The sequence below is a fragment of the Pseudorasbora parva genome, chromosome 6 (genome assembly GCF_024679245.1).
Source record: "Pseudorasbora parva isolate DD20220531a chromosome 6, ASM2467924v1, whole genome shotgun sequence".
NCBI lineage: Eukaryota > Metazoa > Chordata > Actinopteri > Cypriniformes > Gobionidae > Pseudorasbora > Pseudorasbora parva.
Genome location: NC_090177.1, coordinates 38636087 through 38649346, shown reverse-complemented (window position 1 = coordinate 38649346; position 13260 = coordinate 38636087). Strand labels below are relative to the sequence as shown.

Here is a 13260-nt window from a genome sequence, read left to right as displayed (position 1 = left end):
CCCTTAAACAAAAGCAAGGTCTAACAACAGAGCGTAGACTGCATTTTCCACCTCAATAGCAATTTTATCCATTTTCTCTTTGGCCATTGTATATAAATTCAGCCGTACTATGACGTGTTTGTTGCCACAGGAGGCAAAAGGAGCTTAGAGCGCATTCATATCTTGGCTCCTTTCAAAATGTGTTGACGTGTTTGGAGTCCACACAAAAGAGAGATTCTATATGCGAGCGGTAAAGACCAGCGGCCAGAGAGATCTGAACCCCAGCTGCTGTGGTTCTCGTGTCCAAGAAGATCTCTCACTTTTGTTTTCACCGTGAGCTCCTGAACGCACACACATGCACACTAGCCTTTATGAATTCACCAGATTCTCATCTTTCTGTTAAAGTCATCAATGTGTTGGACTGCAAATGAACCAGAGCATTTCTTTTGTCCTTCCACAGGAGACTCTCGGGCAACCACCTGAGACACATCCCTGGCCCCGTGCTCCAAGGCCTCTACAACCTCAAAGTCCTGTAAGTAACGAAAGACAGAAAAAGAGAGAGAGTTCAGTTAATGCTTCTATGGAAAATTACATTGAGGCTGATTCATTCCGAAAAAAGGACTTTCATTCACTGCAAAATTAGAAACAGATTCGTTGACAGGTGATGATTCAGGTTTTGCTCTGTGGCGAATGGTCAGTGAGCTGTTCTTTATGCTTTAGTGTTTGTTGATGTTTTATTGACAGATTGTAATTTTATTGACTGACTTAACCAGTTGATGGAGTGGAAAAGGACAGACAAAGGCAAGGCATGAAACATATTCCCACCAACATACATCTCAAAATTTCCACACAGGATTCCATGCACCTTTCCGTGCTGTCCTGGAAGCTTCAGTACATTTGCCCTGTAATTGTCGTTCAACAATACACTGAAACAGAATTTTTTTTTTTTTTTTTTGATTGCACAACTGAAGAAAATTGCCCTGTCAAATCAAATCCCTTTATTGCCCCATAAAGTGAAAAGGTTTGCTTTCATCATGTGCCAATACCGTTTCAGTAACTGTACCTTATTAAAAATGTTTTCTTTAACCGTTACTAGAGTTACATTTTAGTACACTGTAAAAAAATATTTTAACTTAAAAAATTAAGTAACCTGGTTGCCTTAACATTTTGAGTTTATTGAAATTAAAAATTTGAGTTGATACAATGAAGGAAATTGGTTTAATAAATAGAAACTCAAAATATTATTGTATCTGAACCACATAAAACATTTGATAAATCATCAATTTGGCATGTTTCACTGTATCATCACAAATGACATACAATTACCCAACATGCTTACAAAATATTTTAATAATATTTGAATAAAGGTTGTCAATTCTCAAATATGTTCATTGTATTAACCAAATTTTTTATTTCAGTGAACTCAAAATTAAGGCAACCAGGTAACTTATTTTTTAAATATTTCTTTACAGTGTAGGTTCATGAGAAAATTAGTTCAGTTTAATATTTTAACATCCTTTCTCCTGTTTTCGAAAACAAGATAATGTCCGTCATCGTCAGAGATCTTATTTCTGTGGTCAGTGTAGACATAAAGGGATTGGGTTGGGTATTACAATAGTTACAAATCTTTCTGTTTGCTTTCTGTGCTCTGTTGTGCTTCGTACTATCCTATTCAACTACCTAACTTGTCTGAGGCACGAGCACCAGACCTCCTGATGTTTTGAACTAATGTTCAGCTTTCAATGAGCTAGTCAGAATTAATATTTCTCATTTAAATTTGACAATATATCAACCAAAACTACAAGAAAAGGCGAAAAGGAAGACCTGCGGGGGACGAATTCAAACTTTGGGGCTAAATAATAGAGGCTTGTTCACAATGTCATATCAAGACCGCTGGACATTTTAAGTCTAGATTCACAATGGCTATGGTGGCACCATGATTTCCTTGATAAGGGCATCCTGTCCACAATGGAGCATTTATTCCTCCAAACACTGGCAATTCTCTGCTGTGTGGTCAAATGTCAGGAGTTTCATTTGATTGGACATGATAAAGCTGTCTGCCTTGTAATTAAAGCTCAACGTCTGTGGCCTCATGCTCTCACGTTGGAATAATTTGTTTTGTTCAAAGAGTTCAGTGTCATTGTTCTACCACTTCCTGTTTCTTTCGTTCTTTTATTCGACGAGTCCTGTGAGCATGACCTCAGTGGCCCACCCAGGTAGTTCCTCCCCCTCGTTCTGTTTCGTCTTGTTCAGTCTCTCTGCCCCTCCCATGTTCTGGTTTTGTCCATTGAAAAGTGCACCACACAGTACCTGAAATCATATCTCTTGACTGATTGATGTCAACGACAGGTAACCTCATCAACAGTAAGCTGGACAACTCTTGTGTCCAGGAGCCACACTGTCATTATAAATTACAATGCACCACCAAGCAAACGGATATGGAATTAGTGGTGGACTATTGATGATTTTTTTTGTATATTTCCTTTATACAAATAGAAGTCCACCCATTGCCACTGAGATGTTTTCTGAGATGCTATTTTCATTTGTAAATTTATTATAAATCACATTTAAGCTGGGTTCCACAAACAAGGCTTAGTTTAAGCCAGGATTAGGCCTTAGTTCAATTAAGGTATGCAAGTGACATTTACAAACACGCCTTAGAAAAAGTTTTTTACTGGTGTGCATCTTGAGACAAAACAATGGCACTGACTTAATTTAAGCCTTGTCTGTGAAACCGGGGGATAGTGTTTTAAAATATTATACAGAGCAGAATGATTTATCTTTCTAATAATCTTTCATGGTATCTTTGCAAGATGTTGCAGAATAAATTTAATTTATCTTTCTAATAATCTTTCATGGTATCTTTGCAGGATGTTGCAGAATAACCAGCTAGAGAGATTGCCCAGTGAAGACCCATGGGAATTACCCAATTTGCTCTCTCTGTAAGTATCACATACTTAGTGATCAAAAGTAAACTTGGCCTGTTAGAGATTTACATGCAAAAATGGTGTTTATTAAAGCAACATTGGATAGGTCCACATGCCAAGTGTAGACCTCCTGGTAGTGACCACAGCTAGAATAAAACAGATTCACTTGATTCCAAGAATGGTCTCAAGTGAAATGTTATTTTGCTTAGAAGATGCTCCTCGTCATATATCAAAGGAAGTCTAAGTGGAAGTGGAGCTGTTTGTCCCAAAAGCATGATGAAGAATTATGTATCGAATAATACATCATAAGCACAGCACAAAATAAATGATTTAGCACCCCTCTATCTAATCTAGCCATGAGGTAACTCTTGGCATTTCTCTCTAATAGAGCTGATGCAGGAAAGCCCAGTTATTTATATGCCTATCAGGACCATTAGGCCATTCATTAAAGAACTCCCCACTAGGGAGGATCAAGTTTGCAATTTAGGACACACATGGCAGTGGTAAAACAGGTGTTCTTTGGCTGTATAATAGTGAGACGCATAGATTTTTGGTCAAAGATGTACTTCTATTTTGGATTTTTAATTGCAAACAATGCTATGCAGGTCTTCGCAGAGAAAAATAAATAGGGAATCGAGAAAGAGTAACAAAAGTCACAGTAGTTCCTGTGTGGTCTGCATAATTCGGAATTTAAAATGAATACAATTTGAAATTGAATTCAGTGGGTCTGGGTTTATACTTTTTCTATAAAAGCTATTAGCTTAATGCTAACTCACAACAAAGGGGAAATATGATATTCCAGAGGTCAGTCTTTTTGAGAAAGACGAAACGTGACTATGTCAAATTTAATATCAGAACGGTGAAAAGGAGGAACCTTTACGAGGCTGTTGGCGCATCTGGAACCCATGAGGAAACCGCCAGACACTGCACACTGGCTCCTGAGCGAGCGCTGGGAGATTCAATGAGCTGTGAAGAGCCCAATTTTCCATCAGTTACTCTTCCCTTAGGTCCGACGTTTCCCTCCTAATCGGAATCACGCCCCCTATTCCTAACTGGTTCCCCATGAAAAGGTCAGAATCTAAATATTGTCTGGAATTTTGTCTTGCCCATCTGCTCGACTCACATCCACCCCTCGACTCCTTTTAATTATTCCAGTTTCCCGATGCCAGTCAGGATCCCGAAATGGAGCCGCACACCCACTTTTTCCAAATGAATAATTCCATGTAAATATCCATGCGCTCATTTCCTTCTACCTTTGCAAGGATGTTTTCATTAGAGTCATGGCGTACAAATTTAATTCCTTTGCCACCAACAGTTTTTTTCCGCATGGAAGACGTGCCTGGTTCCAGAAGAGGCTCCAGACGTGCATAGACTGTGTCCAGGCCCTCCCTGTAGTGAGACAGAGCTCTGGCATTCGTCCAGCTAACTTACGCTCACTTTCAATCCCCCATAACAAAGAATATGCAGTGATTCAGCTAGGTGCTCTATCCTGAGTTCCCACAAGAGTAGAAAGGCATTTAGTTCTCAACAAACATGTAATTTAGGGTAATGATAAGATGGGGATCGGTTAACCACTGGGGGGGCTATAAGGTTTGAAGTCCACTGGCGCCCGATGTAGACAGAGGGAAGATGAGTTGGGGCAGGACAGAGGATTGGTGATGAAACTCATCTTTGTTTCTTTACTAGCGTCTATGCTTGCTACACTCAGCACAGAGCATCCTTTGATGTCAAGACCATCCTTCTAGGATTTAGTCTATGAAAGAAAGATCTGATAAAGGTGCAGTCAAAGCTGAGCAACAATAACACTTAGCTTCCTTAAATCAGAGGCAATACAACACCTCTTGATCACATGTTGGTTACCAATGAGATTCCACACAAAAGAAATGACTAAAGCCATGTTTACACATGTAATTTCAAGTCTTAAGCCTATTAAACCAGAGGATTGAGATGTCATCAGCAAGATATTGGTGTTTAGCTTGAATCACTGCTTCCTAGCTGGTTTGCACAGCATGGAGAACATAGTCAGAGAATATGGAGAGTTCTTCAAGCCAAATAGCATTGTACTTTGGGTTCAAGTACCTCTACTATTGATGCTCATCGTGATTATCCTGAGCTGAAGGACTCGTGGGTTGAAGATGCCAGATGGGAGGTGAGGAGAGGCCAGTGAAAATTAATGTGTGTGAAAGGTCATGGGGAAAAATGCAGAGGAAGTGCTTGCGGCTAACTCCACGTGCTCTGCTGCTATCATACATCACGACTTGCTGATCGCTGAGGTTCAACACACACCCCCATCCACTGAATCCAGGGGGCAACATTCATTAGATCAAAGGCTTAACTTGTTGACATAGGAAGGACATTCATCTTGGTTGTGGAGATGTCAAGGTTTGTGAACAACAGCCTTGCAAAGAAATGGGGGGAGGTTCACTAAAATCTCGGATTTTTGTGAGAATCCCAATGTCTGCACTTTCAATTAATACCAGCAAACTCAGATATTTTTTCACAGCTTTTATCTTTAGCTCAATTTCTTTGTTTAATTTCCAAAAATCAGAGAGAAAACTGTTGATTCAATAGTGTCTTATAGTCTTCCAGTCAGCATGGAGCAACAATTGCTTAGTGGCTTTAACCAAATCAGCTCAGCATGCCACAAAGCCATCAAATTATCAATCGGTGCTTTATTACACCATATGAGCGCTAGCGAAATGAAAGAGGAATGGCCAATTTTCAAAATGCCTTCATGTGGTTGGATCGAGATCTTTGCCTCGGCAGCCCTTGTACGCCTGGCTTGTGATTGCACAACTTTTCTTTGTATCCTCTGAAACCCACTTGCTGTGATTTAGCACCCTTTCTTGCTTCAAAAGCTTTCAATTCAAAAATGTGAAAATCCACAAAGCAGAGCACTCCACCTGTGGGCTACCAGTGCTTCTTTCTCAAACATTAAGTGCAGCAATTGTGCCAAAACTCTCATTAAACAAGTCCATGCTGGAGCAACTAAAGATAGCTTCATAAAACACTTGTATATAAATCACTTAGGGGTGAGACTAAAGAGCTCAGGTAGTGGTGCCAATCCTTACACCATAAGAACAAAAGATAGAAACAAAGAGGCAACAAAATGATTCTTTAATTATGATATTGTCAAAGCAGAAATGTTGTGACCGCAGACCACAGCACATACCCTCTTTCCATTTAGCCACGATTGGTGACTCCTTTGTTCATCTGTTTTGATATACCTCTGCAAGGCGTGGCAGTTTAATGAATGGAATGAAAGAGGTAGATTCCATGACAGGGCACCGCACGGACAAGGAGTGTTACCGCTGACTGGGTCACAAATACTTTGGGGCTTAAGTCATGCCAGGTCAGGAGTCAATATCAAAAACGTTGAAAGTTAGTGGAAGACGTTAAATATGTTTTCATGGAGTTTGGGTGGTGTTTAATGTCTTGCTAACACAGGTTCAGAAACTTCCTTCAGTGATTCATCTGCAGTGAAAGGCATATTACACCAGTCTCTTAATTCTTGCCATTAGTAATTGCTAATTTTACCAAATGGCTGCTGTTGATTTGACATGAAATAAATCCACATACTTGAAGTGAAAGTTTAACCAACTAGTGACTATTAAACATGACTGACTGCATTATCATTTCTGTACCCACCATAATCTGAGTACAGGAATAAACTTCTGCTTCTGTTCTTTCAAATGAAAACAGGCGTCTGGATGCCAACCTGATTATGGAGGTGCCAGCAAGGACCCTCTTGGGTATGCGGTCCCTGCGGCACTTGTGGCTTGATGACAATGCCCTGACAGAGATCCCAGTAAGCGCCCTCAATGACCTCTCTTCACTCCAGGCTATGACCCTTGCCCTGAACCGCATCACCCACATCCCAGACTATGCCTTCAGGAACCTCTCCAACCTGGTTGTCCTGTACGTATCTACTTCCACACAAAATATTTCAACCAAGTTGGATGTATATCTGGATCAGCATGCTTAGTATCTTACCCCAACATATCCGATTCCAACAATCGGAGAAAAATGTTAAATGTTAACATGGCTTAGAAATACCCTTGATCCGGAGTACATCACACTAACCGTTGTGCATGTATCGGTGTGAGGAATGGAAACCATGAAAGAAGAGGAAGTTGAAACACGTGCCTTGGTTTGAGAGGACACCACAAGAATCCTAAACTCTTTCAATTACAAAGCAGGGAAATGATAGTGTGCATCAGGTTTATATCTCATCCGCCACGTTTACATTTATTGGAAGCAATGTGAAGAGCCTAACAGGTGCCATTCCTGAGGTTTGTTTTGATGTTTACTATAACGCTAATTAATGTTTTCATGTTTAGGCATCTTCATAACAACATGATCCGGACTCTCGGACAGAACTGCTTTGAGGGACTGCACAGCCTTGAGACTCTGTGAGTAAGATCGTCCCTTCATGAAAGATTAAAACATGAAAGTGGTTCCTGTTTTTAATACTAACAGACCCTGATCTGTTATTTGATTTTGGCATCCTTGTGATATCATTATGGAAGAGGCCGTGGCTATAAATATGAATCAAAATGACTAGCAAACCATCTTGACTCTACTTCTGATTTGTATGAACTATAAACAAATCATTCTTTACACAATACTTGTGCCGTTGAGATAGCAACATGTTAATTGCAGTACCTTGTTTTGAAGAAACACTCTTACCTCTCATTAAAATCTAAGAATTTATGGCAGGCTTTCAATTTCTGTGATAGTAGCAACAGTAATTCCCTGACAATGACTTCAGTGATGGATGATGTTTTTAGTGTTCCATGCAAAAGTACTCATACATGTAAGCCGTATGCAAACTAAAGAGGAGGCCCTCAGGGCTGTGGTTATGAGGCTGATGTCCCTAGTGGCTGATGTTGTTATTACAGGCTACACTTTTTTGTGCTTAATTATGTGCTTCCTTTTGCCTCTTTGCATTCATATATATACAGCAAACACTGTCATTGAAATGATCTGAAAATGTCATGGAAAATAATTCCATTTATAATGTGGATTTTAAAGAAAAAAGCTTGTCTGAATACTTGTGTGTTCTATGACTACACTCGTGTGCATTTATATTGGACCATTCAGGCAATGTCAATAGCATTACCCATGTTTGAGGTGGTTGTAATTATATTGCACTAAATCAAGTTCTGAAGGATTAGTTCACAGTTCAGTTTACTCACCCACGTCTTTCTTTCTTCAGTCGAAGCAGGATACCAGGATTTTTTTTCATATAATGGAATTTCAACCAAGAGGTTGAAGGTCTAAATCAATGCAGTTTCAAAGGGTTCTGCATGATCACAGCTGAGGAATATTTTAATATATATATATATATATATATATATATATATATATATATATATATATATATATTTTTTTTTTTTTTTTTTTTTTTGGTACAGGGCGTTTGAATTAGTTTTCGCATTTTCGCTTTGTAAACCCTGGGGTGTAGCCTGACAAGCCAGACCCACATCAAGATGTTGGGTCTGGGAACTCACCATTGACAGGGCTTAATCTGAGGGGCGGGATAAATGGTTGTCTTTCAAATTCCTTCTGAACGCAATTGGATAGAGCTACAACCAATCAGAGTTCTGTAAAGTGGAGCTAGTTTATAATTAAACTTTTGCTGTATCTGGTCGGCAAACCTCCGAACACATCTTCCATTCTTCCCTTTTCTCCCTCATGCCCTAATAGAGTTTTGGTTCCTTGCCACTGTCGCCTTTGCTCAGTTGGGGACAAGGTTTCAACTAAATATCCAAATAAATGAATTACTAAATTAACTAAATCAACTATTGCCCACATTGTCGCTATATGATAAACTGAAATGAGCTCACCAAACAACTGTATAGCAGAATCTAATTTTGTTGCAATATTTTCCTGTTTAACACTGTGAAGCTGCTTTGAAACAATCATTATTGTAAAAGTGCTATATAAATAAAGTTGACTTGACTTGACTTATTAAGAATTACTTCAGTGATGTTATTTGTTCTTTTCTCAAAGAAATGCTTAACTCCAAGACCTTCAGAGTCATGGCCAAAAGCCGATTCGAAAGACCGCCGTTCGCCAGCTTCTGTGTTTACAAGTAGCGCGCGGAACCTCTGCAACTCTGCCATCATTATGTTAAGCCCACCCACCGACTCTATACACAATATGATTGATTTTTCCAGCTCGCAAGTCTACGGAGAGTTGCTAGACGCCACTTGCTGCGAATTAGATTTGCTCCCGCTAGGGTCTAGATTTTTTAGGCTATTGGGGTGGTACTTCCTTCTACGTCTATCGTGTATATAAATGTATATAAACACATTACGTGATCAGGTTTTCAACGTCACGTTTTTAACGTGATCACGTAATGTATTTATATGCATTTATTGTATATGCAAAAGTATATACATTTAATTGTTTTGTTTTTTGAAAATGGCCGATGGTTTAGCTTAATAAGACTCTATTCTTCAGCTGGGATCTTGTAAAGCCCTTTGAAAGTGCATTGATTTGGACCTTCAACCCGGTTGGTTGCAAATTAAATCCATTATATGGAGAAAAATTGGAAAGTTTTCCTCAACAAAAAAAAACTAACAAAAAAAAAACTTTATTTTCGAAGGAAGAAAGTAAATTATCAGAAATTTCATTTTAAAGTGAACTAATCCTTTAATTGACTGTTTTTTAAACATTTTTTTAAATAAAATTAACATAAATATATGAATAAATTAATAAACAAGTAAAAAAATATAAACAAAGAAACAATTTTATGGCTACTGACAACAATTTTCATAACCACAGCTGGACAATAACATATATTCTCTGCCAGACTCATGCTATATCAATTATTATACATTACCAAACATGGTAGATTGAAATCAAATACAGCCAATAAATACATGAGAAATGCGTTTAAAATTCATGAGAATTGTTGAAAGGGGCCTGTGAACCAAAGCCAACACATATTTGTAATGTAATGTATGAAAGACATTACATAGACCATGCTATGAAGGTTCGGCTTTAAAGGAATAAGCATATGCTAAAGTCATGGTGGTCTCCAGGATACCGAGAGGTTCACACCTGCTTTTTAACAGCCTGCTGAAGTGCTAAAGATGACGTTTTCCTCTTTACGAGAAGATTTCAGCCTTGAGAATTGCACACACTGAACTGAACACTTCATTTGAGAGCAATCGCAGAGGAACCATGTGCCGAAACTCTCCCGTGGAAATTCTGTGGCTTGATAAATTTGGCTTTTGGAAGGAGATTTGATTCAAGGAGAAGATATTTATTGCACTAGATTTAAGCACTTGAAAATGACAAAAACTATAGAGTTTGGAATGCTTCTGTAGTGGATAGAGTATTAAACTTGTATGCGTTACAATTAAAATGTCACAGAGGGTGAAAAAAAAAAAAAAAAAAAACTCCCAGGATCCGTAATATGTAGTCATGTTGTATATTGAATGACATTGTAATCACCGCTATAATGATGGCTAAGCAAGAAACTAATCTTCCTGAGGCAAATATTCTTACATGTAACATGACACACTGGAAGAAATCATGCGCCAGCTGTCTCCGTTCAGTGGCACATGTGTGTTTGGGAAGCACTGAGCTTCCTGAAACAACGGAGGGATACATATTATCCTTCTTTAAAAGCTCTCAGACGACTTTTCCTGGGATAACGTGCATCTTTTTATTGATGCTGCTGTAATCCCCATCACTATAATTATCTCTGAAAACGCATTCATAATCATCAGACTTAGTGGCCACCGCCATGTTGTTTTGTTATGATGCCTGATGATTTAGCTTTCAAACAGACTTCTGCGTGGTTTGATGAATTGTAAATCAAAGTAACTGACAGCTCCCGTTCTAAACAATGAGGTCTTCCCAGGAAATGGAAGGCATTCCTCTTCACTGCCATATCAAAGTAATGTCTCCAAACAAGACTGACGGATGTTCTAAACAAAACCAGGATGTAGACATGGCAGAGCCACATGGCATGGCTCACCCACAGCACTGTGTTCCCAGTCTATCCATATGCAGCCCATTTTATACGCCGCAAGCGCGAGAGAATTTTCATGCAATGTTTGAAGAAAATTACTTAAACATTTACATGACTCACCAGAAGTGAGGGAGCTAATGAATAAAAAGACGTTGATTCACATTCGTATAAATCTAAATTGCTCATTCAACTGGTAATGCAATCCATTTGATTCTCTTTTTTAGTGTATTTGTTCAAACTATCCTGTAGTCTTCTACAAGTAAGCCATTCATAGGTTGATGCACCTGAAAAGAGTTTGGCACTGGGGCTCTGTGGTACTACAAAAACATTGCTGTTTGTTCTGATGTCCTGATTTTGCAGAGCATATTTTCGGCATATTTTGTTGATCCTAGAACAACATTCTGTTCAAAAATTGTATCTTAACCATATCCAATCCTAACCCTAACCATAAGTTATCCCTAAAATCAGAGGAAAATTATAGGTTATTAACCCTGTTTGAATGTTTTACCAATCATTATTACATATTGGGGTCTTTAGCGACCCGGATCTATATCTAACACAGAAGGATGTCTACCTGTCGCGATAATATAATATTATCCTAATATTAGTTACAATTACAGAATAATAAAATAAAGCATTTTTTGTGACCTTGTGGAGCTTGAGCAGTTTGAGCAGACGTTTTATACCATCATCATCATCACTGTCCTCATCAGAGCTCATTTCAGTTCATTCAGCATCTGCCTCATATTCACCATCTCAAACATATTCTCAAAACTATCATCTTTAGCATCTTCAGAATCAATATTTAGCTCTCCGACAGCTTCTTCAGCAGATCCACCATCAGTGACAGTGACAGTAATATTTGACTGCGTTCAGTTCTCGCTCTGCAGTAAATCTCTGAGACATTTCAACTTTTGCTGATGATTCTTCCTATTCTTTTGTTTTCTGCCTGCGGTAACTATGAGTGAAACGTCACTTTATCATTGTGTTTCAAACATCGCCACCTTGAGTAATAACGGTGAACTGCACTTATTCAGTCATCAGAGAGTCAATTATTGTTGTGCAGAAAAAAATATACTTACAGTTACACACTTTGGGTTGTTATCGCCCCTATATGCGTTTAAGGGTTAACTGTAAACTTGTCCCTAAAATCTGACTGGTTGAAATGTTTTTCCAGGATCAACAAAGTCATCAACATGATGATCCAGGAACATGTTGCACCTGGTGAAATCAGGTTCTGCAGCATTCTGGCCAACCCGCCAACATTGGTTCAACCAATGGCATGAGTTTGGGACGGGACTATCTGTGCGTTAGCCCATGTTTGAAAATGTATACTTTTCGCAATTTCATTGGTGACAAAAACCGTGCAGAAATAACTTTATTCACAGTTCACTTAAATAACACCTTTAAGTGAACTGGTCATAATATATCAAGAACTAACTTATATATATATTCAACTCAAATAGGCTAAATTCAGTTCGCTTTAACACTGTTCTGCAACACAGACACACTCATGCACATATAGACAAACACATATACACCTCCACACACTGGAATTAAGCAAGTGTTTCACCCTTTCTGGATGAGGTCCAACACTGGTCCACCCCTATTCAACAAGCTCACTTCAAACACACTGGCCACCTGCCAAAAATGTTTTTCCCCCTTAAAGGAAAAAAAAAGATTAAAATATATAAACATTTGGACTGTTTTGAAAGTGTACACTTAACACTAAGGGATAAGACGTATAATTATGGGAATGAAGAGACACATTCAGAGTTGTGTATTGTAACTGCGGGGAGCAGACGATATGACTAATACCTGACCCTTGAGAAAATAGGGCCAAAAGGCATGTATTAATGCCGCCCAGTCGCCTTTACTGGGCAAAATAGAGGTTTTGTGAGGGGGAGAAAGCTCCTGTTCAATTATAGGATTTTCCCGATAATTATTCTCTGCAAAACCAAAAGAATCAGAGATTAAAAGGAATGCTGAGATCCAAGGAAAACAGCATGCAAACTGTGGCCATAAACACATTGTTCTTGCACCTGCGTGTAAGGCCGCTCGCCCTTAGCAACCGCCCGTGTTTTGGTTCAAGCGAGGTTTTTGACACAGGTTTCCTAGAAGGCTAATGACATGCATACAACAAAAATAATGTATGCAGAGGAGAGGTCACGTCATGTCAGATTAGCTTAGCTTAGAACAGCTGTCTTGGTCTCCAAGGACGAACAACACGGAAAACCGGCAAGGTCACGGGGAAGGATTTTGACTGATTGGAACCACAGTTCTTAAGTGTTTGCTTATGTTACAGACACGTAGGATGAAAGATCAAATGAAAACATCACAACAGTTTGGCTAATATGTGACGAG

The 13260-nt window shown here is 38.9% G+C and overlaps 1 protein-coding gene across 1 annotated transcript in view; it reads left to right on the top strand.

The window, feature by feature from the left end:
* The window catches only part of LOC137078990 (leucine-rich repeat-containing G-protein coupled receptor 6), a 119050-nt gene that overhangs the window by 87808 nt on the left and 17982 nt on the right, over positions 1 to 13260 (top strand). Inside the window, exons 3-6 of the mRNA XM_067446877.1 lie at positions 440 to 511; positions 2850 to 2921; positions 6609 to 6824; positions 7247 to 7318. Of these exons, the coding sequence (XP_067302978.1) occupies positions 440 to 511; positions 2850 to 2921; positions 6609 to 6824; positions 7247 to 7318 (432 nt within the window). The remainder of the gene's footprint in view (positions 1 to 439; positions 512 to 2849; positions 2922 to 6608; positions 6825 to 7246; positions 7319 to 13260) is intronic.